The sequence below is a fragment of the Canis lupus genome, chromosome 5 (genome assembly GCF_048164855.1).
Source record: "Canis lupus baileyi chromosome 5, mCanLup2.hap1, whole genome shotgun sequence".
Lineage (NCBI taxonomy): Eukaryota > Metazoa > Chordata > Mammalia > Carnivora > Canidae > Canis > Canis lupus.
In genome coordinates this window covers 25,003,034-25,020,259 of record NC_132842.1, presented here as the reverse complement: position 1 = coordinate 25,020,259, position 17,226 = coordinate 25,003,034, and the positions used below count along the sequence as shown (strand labels likewise).

At 35.6% G+C, this 17,226-nt stretch overlaps 1 protein-coding gene across 2 annotated transcripts in view; it reads right to left on the bottom strand.

Moving 5' to 3' along the window:
- UPF2 (UPF2 regulator of nonsense mediated mRNA decay) overlaps positions 1-17,226 on the bottom strand; it is a 94,643-nt gene that overhangs the window by 60,272 nt on the left and 17,145 nt on the right. For both annotated transcript variants that reach the window (XM_072825835.1, XM_072825834.1), the window contains exons 4-7: positions 16,800-16,960; positions 12,023-12,220; positions 3,349-3,498; positions 1,740-1,843 (exon numbers count right to left, since the gene is read on the bottom strand). In XM_072825835.1, the coding sequence (XP_072681936.1) occupies positions 1,740-1,843; positions 3,349-3,498; positions 12,023-12,220; positions 16,800-16,960 (613 nt within the window). The remainder of the gene's footprint in view (positions 1-1,739; positions 1,844-3,348; positions 3,499-12,022; positions 12,221-16,799; positions 16,961-17,226) is intronic.

The window sequence follows — 17,226 nt, the reverse complement described above, 5'->3', positions numbered from 1 at the left end:
ATGATTTAGAGAAGGACTAAATGAGCTTTCAAAGTTAAAGAACAACCTAACTTCTATAGTTCTCTATAGGAGGCTGTCAAAGCATTATGACCAAAAAAAAAAAAAAAAAAAATGGCTTAAAGCAACAGTTTTCAAACTTTGGGTATCTTTACTTTATACTCTCAAAAATTAAGGATCTGAAAGAACTTTATATAGGTTGTATTTAACATCATTTACTGTATTAGAAATTAAAACTGAGACTTTTTAAAATATTACTTCACTTAAAAATACCAATAAACCTTTTAGTTGTTACTTTTTTTTTAAAGAAATAACTACTTTTCAAAATGAAAAAAAATTTAGTGACAAAGTGATACTTTTTTTAGAAGATAGCTAGATTTTTGTATCTACTTATGCATTCAATCTGTTGTGATGTTTTTGTTTTTTGGATGAAGTAAATGAAGCAAATCCAGCTTCACATATATACACAGCTGGTAAAGGAGGGTATATTTCAATATACTTTCCACTAATTGTAGATATTCTTTGATAATACACCGAAATACACTTGACAAGTGGTAGTTTCCTAATGGTTAATTGCAATGTGGAACCAAAACCATATAAATCAATTTTTCATGCTACGTTACATTAAAATCCATTGGTCTATCTTGCACTTTTGAGTGAATCTTTAACATCCAAGCAAGAATTCTGTAAACACTGTCATGCACTTAGAACAATGGTTCACTGAGCTATGCAGATCTTCAACACATACATATTATATATTTAAAATTATATTATTTAATATCACTGTCAAATTCATCAGAAAAGTCTCACCAATAAAATCTCTTCAGAAAAGAATTGTGAAGGTATCACGCTTATGGTGGTAGACATAAGTTTCCCAAAATTATAACTTTTGGTGAAAACTTCAACTCATTCGTTAGTAATACTTTGTTGCTGTCCTTGAAGTGAGATGCTCACCTTGTTCATGTTGGAAAACTGTCTGCTAAATAACCCCGGTTTGAATAAATAAGTTTGCCTATCACTTCTTTCAAGTAAAAATGGTATTCTATGAAAAAAAGGAACTAGTTCAGCTTGCAACTCAATCACACAAATGGTTTTTCTCAAGACAACCTTGAGAAAGCAGAAGTGCCTTACATGCAATTCCCATTTTTTCAGATTAAAAGGATGTGCATTCAAAGGTTGAAATGAAATAAAATCACAAACTTTTATAGAGTCATCAAGGAGATTCTTAAGTGAAAGTAGCACTCTTTTTAATTGCAAATGCGTAGCAGTGAAGAATACAAAGGCTAAGAGTACAGTTTGCTACCAATGCACCCACTCATACTAAATTACAAGTTGCTTTTGCAAATGTCAAAAACAATGAAAAGGCAGGGCTAGGGGGACCCTAGTATTGGTATGAAGAGTTGTAACTTTATAGACCTCATGAAAGTGCCTCTGAAGACTCCAGGAATTGACAAAGCATACTTCAAGGATTTCTGGTCTAAAACTGTATTTTCCAAAACTGTAGGGTCCCTACATGAAGGGAAGAAGTGTCAAGCCAGCAGGATTCTAGACACACTTCCCCATTCAAAGAGAGTATCTACAAATTGGCTCCAATTTTCTGTTTATCTGGATTCCCAGTAAGATTTTACTTGAAGAAATGTTCATTCTATAGCTAAAACAGTGCGAAACCCACAGACATTCCTAATTAGAACTATCCCACAAGGTCTATGTGCTTGTATAAAGTTAAACCATAACAATTATACCTTGTCTATCAGATCTCGGTTGACACAGTTGGGCAACTGCTGGAGGAAAGCATCTACTATGAGCTTGAGATGAGATCCAGTGCTGGCTTCTTCATCCTCTTGTTCTAACATAATAACAAATTAATTTTTAAATAGGTTAAGAAAATGTATACAGACAATACAGAGAAACATGAATAGAAACATTCAGTAAGTTATATAGGAAATAGATAATATAGAGTTTTTCTTACTTATGAAAAAAATGGAAGGCTTTTTGAGCTATTACCGTAAAGTCTGGTATCTCTCCAAAGACACTAGTCTTCCAGATATCGAATATAAAAAGGCAAACTTTCGCGTTAGTCTCAAAAACTTAAACATAAATTGCATGTAGTTTTATAGTGGACTTGTTATTTTTATCTGCTAAAGCATCCCTCCCCCATGTCTTCAAATAACAGCACTCCCATCACGCTTGTCTTTGAAAGCAACCCATGGAATTCTAATAGGGAAGGACACATCCAAAGCACAACACATCACCTTCCACTTAGCCACAGGCAACCACGACACAGGACTAGCCAAATCCTTCCATGACACTTATGTACAGACAGTGTGAGAGACTCTCTTTTCTTTTGATGTTACTAGCTGATAGAGTTTGGGCCTAGGGCAGCCTCCAATCATGCCCACCCTCCCTTCATGACATGGAGAAAAGAAAATCTGCAGTAGGAAACAATGCACCCAATAGAGAAATAAGCAATAATGACAAAAGGTATCCTTCTAATAAAAAATTCCTAGCTAATAAATGGATAAGGAAGATGTGGTATACATATAAAATAAAATATTACTCATCCATAAAAAAGAATGAGATCTTGCCATTTGCAACAACACGGATGGACCTAAAGAGTATAATGCTAAGTGAAGTAAGTCAGAGAAAAACAAATACCATGGGATTTCATTTATATGTGGAACTTAAAAAACAAATGAACAAAGGAAAAAGACAAAAAAGACTCAAATACAGAGAACAAATTGGTGGTTGCCAGAGGGGAGGCAGGTCGGGAGGCAGATGATATAGACAAAAGGGATTAACAGTAAACTTATCATCATGACCACTGAGTAATATACAGAATCACTGAATCATTATATTGTACACTTGACACTAATAGAACAGGCTATATGTTAATTATACTTCAATTTTAAAAAGTCCTAATAAAAAACCCAATAGTATTTATGAAATAATTAACATTTTTAATTATTAAATACAAAACATTACTCAGTTATAAAGACAAATAAAATTACAACAGATAAACCCATCTACTAGTTGTCTTTTTACTTCTCAACCATTTTAGAGTAACTTTCAAATACTTTTATGTTAAGATTGTAAAGATTATACCATAGAATTAAAGTAAATTCAGGACAAACTAGCAAGTAAAAAAGTAGAAGAAATATCTATTAAGATATTCAGAATTTAGATGATCATTTAAGTGTGTTCACATTATACGGACATGTGTTTCAGTTCTAAATCAAATTCCAAAAAAGTGATGGCCTGGAAAAAACAGGAAAACGAAGAATTAAAGAATAAAGCAAGAGCTCTGTGTAAAAAAATTAATCAAAAATTAAATCATTGGCAAACAGAGCTTACCTTGCTCATCAAGGAGTTTCTTTGTGAGATCCTCAGCTTCATCTCCACCTTCTAATTCCAAGGCATCATCATTAATTTCTAGATTCTCCAACTCCAGTTCCAAATCATCAGGATTTGATACCTCCTTATTATCCTTAGGTTCTTTTGCCTCTATTTGAAAACAAAGAAACAGTATCTCTGAATTAAAAGTTGTATTGATCTCCTGCCACAAAAAATAAAGAAGGATTTAGAAAATTTGCATCGTTTGTCTTAGAATCTACCCATATACTTGGCAATAAACTTGAGGATATATTTAATATGCTCAGATTTTATAAAATGTAGTATATTTATTGAGAACAAATACCATAATTTCTTGGATTTTATATGCCATCTATTAACTGAAGGAATGGATAGATTGGATGGATGGATGGATGGATGGAAGGAAGGAAGGAAGGAAGGAAGGAAGGAAGGAAGGAAGGAAGGAAGGAAGGAAGGAGACATACAAAGCATGAGGGTCTGTAGTAAAGATGAGAGGGAAATAAGTTGATTAGATAAAGCGAACTCAGATTAAGGTGGGTCTCAAACTCCATGGTGACAAGTTCAGACTTTCTCTTACACAGGATGAGTTTTGCTGGGTCATGAGCAGGAGATAACGTTTAAATGTGAGGTGATGTAAAAACTAACTTACCAAAAATACACAAGATAAATTAGAAAGATAGGAAAAACAAGATGTAAAAAGACCAATTAAGGAAACATCCTTATAATTTAGATGTCAGGGGAAATTAAAAAAATGCATCAAAACAAAGGAAAATGGCCAGGAGTTGCTTATAAGGCTCAAGATAAAAGTAAAAAAGAAAAGAGGAACTAAATTCAATTTCAACAAGTTTGCCATAATGTTGATAATTGTTGCTGGCTGATTGGTAACTGCCAGTTCACTGTACTAGCCTTACTCTTGTGCTTGAAAATGCTTATTGAAAAAAACAAAAACAAACAAAACACCTGAGTTCAAGACTTTATGCTTAAAAGAGTGACAGACTTCAGGTGTCAACTGAAACTATTATATTTCTCAGCCTCATCTTCTCTTACAGTCTCTAATCTCATAATTTTCTGCATCAAAAGCAGGAATGTTTTACTGATACATGACGCCATCCCATATTTCGAAGAATCAAAGCTCTAACTAATATGAATTGGTTTTGCTGCCTCTACTGGAGACAATTTTCTCATTCACCCTGTCATTCAACTAAAACTTAAATTCTTACTACATCCTAACTACTGTTCTAAAGAACAAGGATACAACTTTGTACCAGACGAAAACTTCTGCCCATATGGAGCATATAGTCACTCCCCAATATTCTCTAATGTCTGGCTATCAAAAAAACCAACATTTACTGATTAGCTACTGTGTATTCAAAGCTATGCCAAGCTGCTGAACATTCACAAAAAGCTTAAAATGTGACTGTGGCTCTCACGAAATGCACAATCTATCCAAAGAAATTAAATTAATATACATGAGGGAGTCAGAGGGACATGTGAGGAGAGAATTCTAAGCACACAACAACGAGGGAAGGCCCTTGAAACAAGAGGATTGTTCTGTTGCAGACACTGAAAAGGGGAAAAAACTAAGGATAATGTGGTATCAGATATTGGAAAGGAAGACCTAAACCAAACTATGCAGGGTCCAAGAGACAATATTAACAAGTTTACATTATATTCCAAATAAATGCAACACCATTAAAAGATAGGAGAGTAAAATTAACTTTTTAGAATGTACAGAAGGCAGCAAGAGCAAATCCAGGGGAGCCAGGGAGGAAGTATCACATAGCAATCCAGGCTAAGAAACTATAGTACCTTAGATCAGAATAGTAGCAGTAAGGACAAAACCAATCTGAGATATATGTAAAAGGCTGAATTAATCAGACTTGATTACTACAGTGACTGCTCCTTCCTCTTCTATCTGACCCTGAAAGACACGGACATTTGTAGACCAGTCAGGAAGGTTTAGTGCCACAGAAGCCATGACATGGAAATGCTCCACAAAGGACATAGTAAACTCTGTTGAATGGGTTGAGAGAGCAAATGACACAGAGAGTGGAAACTGCCCATGAGATTCAGCAACATGAAGGTGATTGGGAATTTTGGCAAAAACAGTTTCAGGGTAGAAGTGAGGCTGGAGCCAGACTGAAGTAGACTAATGAGGAAGTAAGAAAGTGAACAATCTGCATCCCTCAAGAGGACTGAATAAAAGAGAGACAGGACAGCAGCTGACAAGGGATGGTTTCAGAGTACTCACAATGTATGTTTGTTTGTTTATTTATTTAATTTATTTATTTTGACAGAGGGAGAGAGAGAAGCAGAGACATAGGCAGAGGAAGAAGCAGGCTCCATGGAGAAAACCCGATGTGGGACTCGATCCTGGGACTCCAGGATCATGCCCTGAGCCAAAGGCCGACACTCAACTAACTCAGCCACCCAGGTGTCCCAACCTGTCTTGTTTTTTAAAGATGAGAATATGTATGAATACTGAGATTAAGGATCCAGTAGACGGAGAGAGAGACAGAGAGTTCAATACCAAAGAGATAAAAAAGTATGGATAATGGATTGCAACAAGAGAAAGAGGGAGACAAGACTCAGAACAGAAGACAGAGTGGTCTGAAAAAGAAGGTGTAAAAGTTCACCTTATCACCCAGGGGATAAACATTCTATAAGCCCTAAGACAGGCAGATTTATAAATCAGAAGCGGCACACTGTTGAGGGAGTTCTATCTGATGGTTTCCATCTTCTCTATGAAATACTACAATGCACATCACCTCTGCTAAGGAGAGAAGCAGAACGAAAACAGGAGAAAGAATGAAAATGTGTTATAGAATGTGGGACAGTGAGCTAGGATAGAGATGTGTCAAGTTTCCATGCAGTGTGGAGGACCTGATTGAGGTTGGTGACCACGAGTTTATCAAGTTATCAAGCTATCTATCTGATCATCTCTAGGAGAGCTCAAGCAGTGTGGATACAAAAACCAATATGGTGGATGACTGAATTTGTCCAGGGCCGAACTTGACAGAGATTTAGGAATGAAAGACAGGATAGCTGAGTGAAGTAAGTCAGTCGGAGAAGGACAAACATTATATGTTCTCATTCATTTGGGGAATATAAATAATAGTGAAAGGGAATATAAGGGAGGGGAGAAGAAATGTGTGGGAAATATCAGAAAGGGAGACAGAACGTAAAGACTGCTAACTCTGGGAAACGAACTAGGGGTGGTAGAAGGGGAGGAGGGCGGGGGGTGGGAGTGAATGGGTGACGGGCACTGGGTGTTAGTCTGTATGTTAGTAAATTGAACACCAATAAAAAATAAATTAAAAAAAAAAAAAGAAACCAAAAAAAAAAAAGAAAGACAGGATAAAGAATGCACAGGAGAAATATTAAAGATATATACATGCAATCTAGAAAAGAAGGTGGGCAGCCTGGGTGGCTCAGCGGTTTAGTGCCTGCCTTCAGCCCAGGGCATGATCCTGGAGACCCGGGATCGAGTCCCGCGTCAGGCTTCCTGCATGGAGCCTGTTTCTCTCTCTGCCTGTGTCTCTGCCTCTCTCTTTCTCTGTGTCTCTCATGAATAAATAAATAAAATCTTAAAGAAAAGAGAAGAGAAGAGAAGAGAAGAGAAGAGAAGAGAAGAGAAGAGAAGAGAAGAGAAGAGAAGAGAAGAGAAGGTAAGTGAAGGCAGGTGGAGTCTACTGGAAAGGAAAAAAAAATTGAGGGCACCAAGCAAGAAGTCTCAAAAAGGCAGAAGAGGGACCTGAGAAAGTGAGGTATAAGGACATATTTAAGTGAGGTATAAGGCAATATTTAAGTTAGTGATTTCAAGGGTCAGAGATACAGTTTGGGAAAATTAATTTTCTATCAAGCTGGTAAGAATGAAAGGCAAAGAAAGATGTCTTAAGTTCAAACCAGCTGCGGATATAAACTGTCCTATAGTTTTTATCCATAGAATACCTCTACCAAACAAAAGGGTATTTTCTTTCAATAAGTTCAATTGTTCAGCCAGTCACCAAATCTAATCTGGTCATTCTTGGGTTTATTTCTATAGGTTAAGACCATATATATCCCCCTTCTCTTCTTTCTTATTACTGTTCCTATGACTGACCACTTATATTACTAAAACAGAGACCCAGCTGATCCACACCGTATTTCTACTCTATGTATAGCACGTACAGAGTAACCTTTAACAGAAAGTATGCTATGAAAAACTTAGACGATGGCAGAAATCATACACATTTTTCAAATCCTTAAAATTGGAAGAAATACTTAGGTAACTAATGCTTTAGAAACTACTCCTCACTCGGGGCTTCAATTGTATATATGAGGAGATGCCTTCTGAAAACTTTTAACTGACAAAACTGAACAGTAGGTAACTAAAATGAGCATTTTATGTATGTTTTCTTTATACTTTTTGAAATGTCAACAGTGCTCTTCATAAAAGCAGAATAAAATTTATCTTAACATAAGAATATCTTTGAGGGGTGCTAGGGTGGCTCAGTGGGTTAAGTGTCTGCCTTCAGCTTGGATCATGATCCCAGAGTCCTGGGATCAAGCCCCTCAAGCTCCTTGCTCAGTGGAGGGGTCTACTTTTCCCTCTGCCTGCCCCTCCCCCATCCCGTTTGTGCTCACTTGCTCACTCTCAAAATAAATAAAATCATATATACATATATTAAAAAAAAACATCTTTGAGATTAACCAAGAAATTTGTATATTTTTATGGCACCACAAGGGCCACTTGTAAAGTGTTCCCACCACAGGATGACCTCAACTACCATTTTCATAAAAATAGCCTAATTTTCACATTCAGTGTATTTTAACTTTAGATTCTGAAGAAGAATGTTATAAAAAGAAATTGTAGGGATCCCTGGGTGGCGCAGCAGTTTGGCGCCTGCCTTTGGCCCAGGGCGCGATCCTGGAGACCCGGGATCGAATCCCACATCGGGCTCCGGTGCATGGAGCCTGCTTCTCCCTCTGCCTGTGTCTCTGCCTCTCTCTCTCTCTCTGTGACTATCATAAATAAATAAATTTAAAAAAAATTGTATTATTATTCTTCTAATTAGTATTCTAACTAGCACCACCCCATATTTCATTTAATATATATGTTATATATGCCAAAAAAAAACCCCACAAAGCTAATCCTTTAAAAATTTTTTTCAGTTAAAAACTTTTGTGTTTGGGCGATAATGATATGTTATTACATACTGTGGTGGGGACGTTGACAGTGAGGAATGCTGCGCATATGTAGGGGGACAGGGAATATGGTAACTGTGTGTTCTCGGCTTAATTTTGCTGTGAACCTGAATCAGGTCAAAAAATGAAGTCTAATATTAAAAAGTCAAAGGACATTATCAAGAAAGTGAAAAGATAATCCTCAGAATGGGAAAAATATTTGCAAGTCTTATAAGTCTAGTACAAGAATATTTTAAAAATTCTCATTACAGGGCACTAGGGTGGCTCAGTGATTGAGTGTCTGCCTTTGGCTCAAGTCGTGATCCCGGGGTCCTGGGCTCGAGTTCTGCATCAGGCTCACTGCATGGAACCTGCTTCTCTCTCTGCCTATGTCTCTGCTTCTCTGTGTGTCTCTCATGAGTAAATAAAATCATTTAAAAAAAAATTCTCATAAGACAACTAAGCTAAAAAAAGGCACAGGACTTAAGACATTTATCCAAGGAAGATATATAAATGGCCAACAACCACATGAAAAGCTATGCAACATCACTACTCATGAGGAAAATCACGAAAACCACAATACCATCCTTACAATGGGTGTAAGGAAAAGGGAAATCATATAGTAACATGTGCTGGTAAGGATGCAGAGAAACTGGAACCCAGTACATGGCCGGTAGGAATATTAAAATGACTCAGCCATTGTAGAACACAGTTTGGGAGTTCTTCTAAAAGTTAAACATAGAAGTCTGTATCACTTAATCTCCTTCACCTTATTCTTCCATCCCTCTGCAGCCCTTCCCTTGGGCAACCACCAGTTTGCTGAGTGTATTAATAAACCTGTTCCTGGTGTTTTTTGTTTTTCTTTTGGTTTGTTTTTCAGATTCCACATAAGTGAAATCATATGCTATTTGTCTTTGTCAGACTTACTTTACTTATTAGCATAATATTCTCTATGTCCATCCAACAACATCCAAGTTCTAGCAAATTACAAGGTCTTATTCTTTTATTTATTTATTTGAGAGGGAGTGAGCAAGAAACATGAGTGGGGGAAGGGGGCAGGCAACAGCAGAGGGAGAAGCAGACTTCTTACTGAGCAAGGAGCCCCACACAGGGCTCGACCTGAGCCAAAGGCAGATGCTTAACCAACTGAGCCACCAGGCACCCAAGATTTTATTTTCTTATGACTGAGTAACATTTCATTTTATATATATATATATATATACACCATACCCTCTTCATCCATTCACTTATTAACAGGCACTTAGTGTGCTTCCACATTTTGGCTACTGTAAAAAGTGCTGCAATAAAAATAGAGATGCATATATCCTTCCAAATTACTGTTTTTGTTTTCCTTGGGGAAATACCCAACAGTGGAATTAGTGGATTGTATGGTATTTCCATTTTTAATTTTTTGAGGAAATCCCATACTGTTTCCTATAGTTGTACTATCAATTTACATTTCCACCAACAGAGGATGAAGATTTTCTTTTCTCCACATCCTCACAAACACCTGTGATTTCTTGTCTTTCCTGACTGGTGGGAGGTGATATTGCACTTTGGGTTTGATTTGCAGTTCTTTGGTGAGTAGTGGTATGGAGCGTCTTTTCATGGTCTATTGGCCAGTTATCTGTATGTCTTTTTCAGAAAAACCTATATTCAGATTCTCTATTTTTAAATCCAATTATTTGGTTTCTTGGTGTTAATTTGTAGGAGTTTTTTAAATATATTTTGGATATTAATTCCTTATCAGATGTATCATTTACAAATATCCTCTCCCATTCAGTGGTTATTGTAATAACTTTGTGTGGTGACAGATGTTAACTACATTTATAGTGGTGAGCACCATACAACAGAATTATCTAATCACAATGTTGTACACCTGAAACTAAAACAATATTGTATGTCAACTATACTTCAATTTAAAAAAAAAAGAAAGAAAAAAAAATGGAATTACCACATAGCCCTGCAATTCCTAGGTGTATACTCAACAAACTGAAAATAGGGACTCAGATAAGAACATACAGCAGCACTATTCACAGCAGCCAAAATGTGGAAATAGCTCAAAAGTCCACTGATGGATAAATGGAAAAACAATTTGTGATATACACACAAAACGAAACTTAATTCAACCATTAACAGGAATGGAGTACTGACAAATTCACAATGCGATGTACCTCCAAAACATGATGCTAAGTAAAAGCTGACATAAAAAAACATACATTGTGTGATTCCAGTTACATGAAACACTAGAAATAGGTAAATCCATAGACAGAATGCAAACTGGTATTTGCCAGGGGCTAGAGGAAGGGAGGAATGGAGAGAAATTGCTTAATGGGTACAGGAGTGATGGAATATTCTAGAAGTGTTAAAATACTTGTACATTGGGACGGCTCGGTGGCTCAGCAGTTGGGCACCTGCCTTTGGCTCAGGTCATGATCGTGGGATCCGGGATCGAGTCCTGCATCAGGCTCCCTGCGGGGGAGCCTTCTTCTCCCTCTGCCTAGGTCTCTGCCTCTCTCAGTTTGTGTCTCTCATGAATTAATAAATAAGACAATAGTTATAAAAAAACTACTTGTACATCAAAAGCTAAGAGTATTACTTTCTAGTTTTACTGTCAGGTACATAAATTACTAATCTTAACATAACTCAAAAAGCAATGTAACATGGTAATTAAGGGCCCAAGTCATTCATTAACAAGGATGAAATTTCAGGTCCACCTCATGCTAGCTGTGTAAGTTACTTAACCCTGACAGTTACTCAACTTCTTTGTACCAGTTTCCTCATCTGAAAACAGGGACAATAGCAGCTGCCTCAGAGGGATTATGAGAATTAATTTTTTACTTATAAAGTGCTAAAATGATGTTTGGCATGAAGTGATTACTAAATACAAATTACTAGCTATTATTTTTTTAAAGGAGTTCCCTAGTAAGTATATCAGAATACAAAAGTACATTTAAAAAAAAATATCTGCTATCTCTTCAAAGCCCTGCCACCATTCTCTCCCATCTCCCCTCCACCTCTACAGTTTGGCAGAATTAGAATTCCCTTTAAAAAGCATGGGCTGACTGGCATTCAGGACTTCCCACTCCGTCAATGATCTCAAAGCTTCTGATTGCTCTAATGCAACCCTCCCTCACCAAGATCTAGGGATATCTGGCCTAGAAAGAGCCTTAGAGATAAAGAACACTATAGAACTAACACTTTCCCTATCGATCCAACTGGGGGAAATTCAAATCTTACACCAAGATCTCACATGAATTCATTACATTATAAACAGACATTTTCAAATTATTTCATATTAACATAAAAATTTTGGCACTGCTAAAAGTATGTCGTTTATCAGCCTTTCATGCTCCATTCCACATTCTGTCATTCATTTAAAGACTCGATGTTCATACTAACTAGTAACTAAAAAAAATAATTTTACAAATACTATTTTGAACCTAATTTTTATAGCACTTAATGTAAAAATTTATTGTCTAGAATTTACCTTTGGAATCATCTTTGTTGGAATCTTTATTCTGACAACTTTTCTCATTATCTTTAAACAAGATGGCTGGAACAAAAGCTTTCAGATCAATGAGGTTCTCATAAAAATTCCGAGCATCTTCGTCTTCCCATATACCGCCTTCCAAGTCATATTCTCCAGGCTTACCAGGTGTAAAGATATCAATTCCAGGCCCATGCTCTATGATAAAATAAGCCACAGGGAATTAAAACCATTTCAGGTATAGCATGCAAAATCACTTATCAACAAGATATTTTATATTTTCAATTTTACAACTGATGAATCTTGAGTGTTTCAATGAACAGAAGCTTCTTCAATCAACAGACACTCTGGATTGTTCACGTAACCATCTTTAACATCAAATTATAATTTGTGCTTTAAGTAAAGCTCTAAACCAGGACAGACTAGAGGAGAGCATATGAGAAAGATGTTTTTTCCCTTAAATGTTTTAAGCAGTTAATAGGAGATGAAGTACCCACTTGACATAATAGGTCTACCTAAGAAACTTAAAACCAAAATATGAAATATATAAGCCTGGCCATCCCTAAAACATCCACATTTCCCATGAAGAATTTTTTTCCATGACTCCCAACCCTCTGTACTACTACTTATAATTATCTTCACAAGTAAACCAAAAAAAAAAAGTAAGATTTTTTTTTTTTAGGTAATCTCTGCACCCAATGTGGGGCTGGAATTCACAACCTTGAGATCAAGAGTCACATGTTCTGCCAACTGTGCCAGCCATGTGCCCCAAAAGTAAATCATAAACTTTTAATTAAGAAGCATCTCTCCTTCTGATATAATCTGTGGTACAAGGCAGATTACTATAAATGGTCAACTGATAAATAACAAGAACGGAAGGAAAGATGAAGAAATATACAGATATTTCAGTAGAAGGCAGAAAATCATGCATATATTTGCACACATATATGCACATACAGTCTACCTTTTACATACAACTATAAATTCTTAAACTCAGAACAGCAAAATTATTATCTAACTTCACGATCACGAGATCATTTGTGAATTTATTCTTACTGTGCTTCTCTACTAACTAGAATTGTAAAATAGGAGAATGATCATGTAGATTGAAAATAACCATAAGAAAATGATTCATTTCATAAAAAAATAACAAGAACAAAAACAACAAAACACTGGCTCCCTAATACACTCCTTTAAATGCCTTACAACAAATACATTTAAACACAGGACAGTAAATCCATATGCTATAAGGGAAAAGACTGATAAATTTATAACTTTTGTTTAGTGAAAAATATAAACAAAAGCAAAGGGCAAACTAGAAGGCAATAATGGCAATCCTCGTATAAAGAAATTAATACTCATAATACAAAAAGCCCTACAACCAAAGACCAAAATCCCAGTAGAAAACTGGATAAAGCCTCTGAACAGGTAAAGGGCAAATGAAAAGATTCTTCAGTACTAATCAAGATAATATTAAATAAAACTAACATTTATCACCTTAACACGTTAGGTTATGTTTAAAAGATTAATATCAGCAAATGTTTACAAGACCACAGGGAAGTAAGCACTCTCATACAGCACTAAGGAGACGTCATCTGTCAGTATCTATCAATATTTAAAATGAGTATAATCTTTGATCCTGCAAGATTCCTTCTAGCAATCTATAACAAAGAAATAAAATGTGAAGTAAGATTTACAAGGATATTCACTGTAGCATTTCTAACAGAGCCAAATCAGACAGAACCTCAGTATCTACCAGTAAAGATTGACAAACTGCATTCATACATAAAATGTGAAGTAAGATTTACAAGGATATTCACTGTAGCATTTCTAACAGAGCCAAATCAGACAGAACCTCAGTATCTACCAGTAAAGATTGACAAACTGCATTCATACACTCTGTAATATTAATCAAATACTAAAAAATGAGGCGTATCCACCTGAATTGACTGTAATTTCTAAAATGTATGTTACTGAAGGGAAAGTCATACAAAATAACATACTACATAAATTAACAATAAAGCTATGTATCAATACCTGATTATGTATTTTACATATGTATTTTGTATTAAAAAGTCTGGACAGATTTATATCATACTCTTAATCATAGATATCCCAAAAAACAGATTGTATGAGATAGGAAACTTTTACTTTCTATTCTATAATATGAATATTTTATATATATCAAAAATGTATTTGCATATTCATTATAAATTGTGGGAAAAAAATCACCTGAGAAACAAAAAAATGCTACAAAGTCAAAAAGCAGTAATCACAGGAAACTTTTTGCAATGCATATGACAAAGAATAATTTCTTTAACATGCAAAGTACTTTTATAATTCAATTAAAAATAGATAAATGTTTGGTTTAAAGAAAAGGTAGGGGTAAAGGATTCAAATCAATATGTCACGGGGAGGGATGCCTGGGTGGCTCAGCGGTTGAGTGTCTGCCTTTGGCTCAGGGCATGGCCCTGGGGTCTTAGAATCGAGTGCTGCATTGGGCAACCTGCAGGGAGCCTGCTTCTTTCTCTGCCTATGTCTCTGCCTCTCTCTCTCTCTGTCTCTCACGAGTAAATAAATAAAATCTCAAAAAAAAAAAGTCACGGGAAACAAACACAGACACACACACATATATATAAAACACAGCCAATAAACTTAAAAGATGTTCAACCTCACTCAGAACGTAAAAAATCAGGAACTACAATACAGTAGTATAAGGAAACATTCCAAGTAGTTTGTGCCCCAGGATGAAGGTCAATGATATTTCTAAGAACACACAAATATCCAGCAGTCATTCAATTAAACATGATGAAATGACCAAAGAAGTACAAAAAATACTAGAGGCTGTAGAGATCAATCATTCAATCAATTAAAACCAATGCAAAAAATTACATATGATAAAATTAGTAGACAAGGACATTAAAACAGATATTCTAACTACATTTCATATACTCAACAACCTAAGCATGTTTGAGACCATGGAAAATATAACCAGCTTCTAGAGATAAAAACTACATTTCCGCATAAGATGAATAGTATAGGACAGCGCCGGTGGCTCAGCGGTTTAGCGCCACCTTCAGCCCAGGGCCTGATCCTGGAGACCCGGGATCGAGTCCCATATCGGGCTCCCTGAATGGAGCCTGCTTCTCCCTCTCCCTGTGTCTCTGCCTCTCTCTGTCTCCCATGAATAAATAAATAAAATCTTTAAAAAAATTTTTTTTCAGTAGAAATAAACGAAGTAAATCAATACCAAATCAATGCTAAACAGTATGAAAGACTTTAGTTCTAAAATATAATAAATATACTGAAAAACTTCCAAAAAACAAATCAACCAATTTAAAACAAACACAAATTCTACAGTGGAACATCTTTTTTTTTTTTTTTTTTTTAAGATTTTATTTATTTATTCATGAGAGAGACACACACACGAACACACACACGGAGAAAGAGAGAGAGAGAGAGAGAGAGAGCGCGCCATCTGGGCTGCCCGCGGAATTTCTTTTTTAAAAATCAAAAAGTTTGAGGCTCATTGATCAAGAGATATAAAATTAGTAGGAATTATATACATAATTATATATAAATAAAATAAATGCATTCACTATACATAATAGGTGTTTCTTATTGAGATATAATATATTTTGTCTTATAAAAGAATACCTTACAAATACTTCACTCTTAAAATTTTTAAGTAAATGATTGTCAGATAGCTTGAATAACACTAACACATCTACTAACAAAATATAACTATTTTATAAAATAGTTGATGTGACAGATTAATGTATTAAGAGTCCTACCAACTTATGGACAATCAAAATGGAACTTTAAAACGTCTTTGAAATAGTACAGAAAACAATTTATCTCACAAAATGATAAATTTACTCACAAAGCTGCAAGTTAAGCTCTAGTCCTAAGTAACAATTTAAGATAATGTTATCATTCGAAACAGATTCAAAGTAAAGATAAATATTAAAATATGAGAATCCCTTGGGTAGCCCAGGTGGCTGAGTGGTTTAGCTCTGCCTTCAGCCCAGGGCGTGATCCTGGAGACCCGGGATCGAATCCCATGTCAGGCTCCCAGCCAGCTTCTCCATCTGCCTATGTCTCTGCCTCTCTCTGTGTGCCTCTCATGAATAAATACTATCTTTAAAAATAAATAAATAAAATAAAATATTAGAATCCCAAAGACCCAATCTATTTTATGGGAAATAAAGTGAACCTTTTCATAACCTCAAGTACGGTTTAAGACAGGCCCCTGTTGGGGGTGCCTGGGTGGCTCGGTTGGTTAAGTGTCTGACTCTTGGTTTCGGTTCAGGTCATGATCTCATGGTTGTGGGATCTATCCCCACAAAAGGCTCACTGCTCAGCACAGAGTCCGCTTGAGATTCTTAGATTCTTTCCCCCACCCTCTCCATTCCCTTATTTCTCTCCTCCTCCCTCAATCATGCTTTTGCTCACTCTCTCAAATAAAATCTTAAAAAAAAAAAAAAAGAGGCCCTTATTGGATATAATTCAAAGATATCTAATATAAAAGAACTCGAGGGAATGCATCATAAGATCCTATGAGTTAATTACTGTTCTCTAGGTGCAAAGTCTTTTCCATTCATCGGAGCGTTTTAAGTAGTAACTTTATAAAGTTATTAGGTTTTAATACTACTTCATTTTAAAAACTTTAAAGGCATGTTTAAAAACTTAAATTTACAATAATATACATCCGATAAAAATAAAGATAAGTGATGGTGTTTATTGAAAAATCACAATGTTTTTAGGGTTATCTTACCTTCTGGTGTTGGTTTGTCTTGAGGAAGATCTGGCATATTTTCATCCAAGAGGTCTGCTAGGGATTGAGAATTTGCCAGCAGCTTCTGATAGGACATAGCAAATTCCTCATACTGTTTATGTCTATCTTCACTTAGCTCCCCTTTAGAATGGAGAATACGCCTATAAATAAATGATGAAATAATCTGATAATCTCATCAAAATACATGTGATCATGTATTGTTACACTGGGAATGTTCCACAAAATTTTATCACCTAAGCTTTTTGCACAATTTTCTTCAACTTATTTTTATTCACATTTTCAAGATGTATCTGAAATTAAAACTGGTATAATCAAATTCACCTAAGCAATTAAATTTCAACATCAGTTCTTAAAAGAACATTAAGTGTGATTAACTATGCCTGCAGAAATATAAAATATAACGATG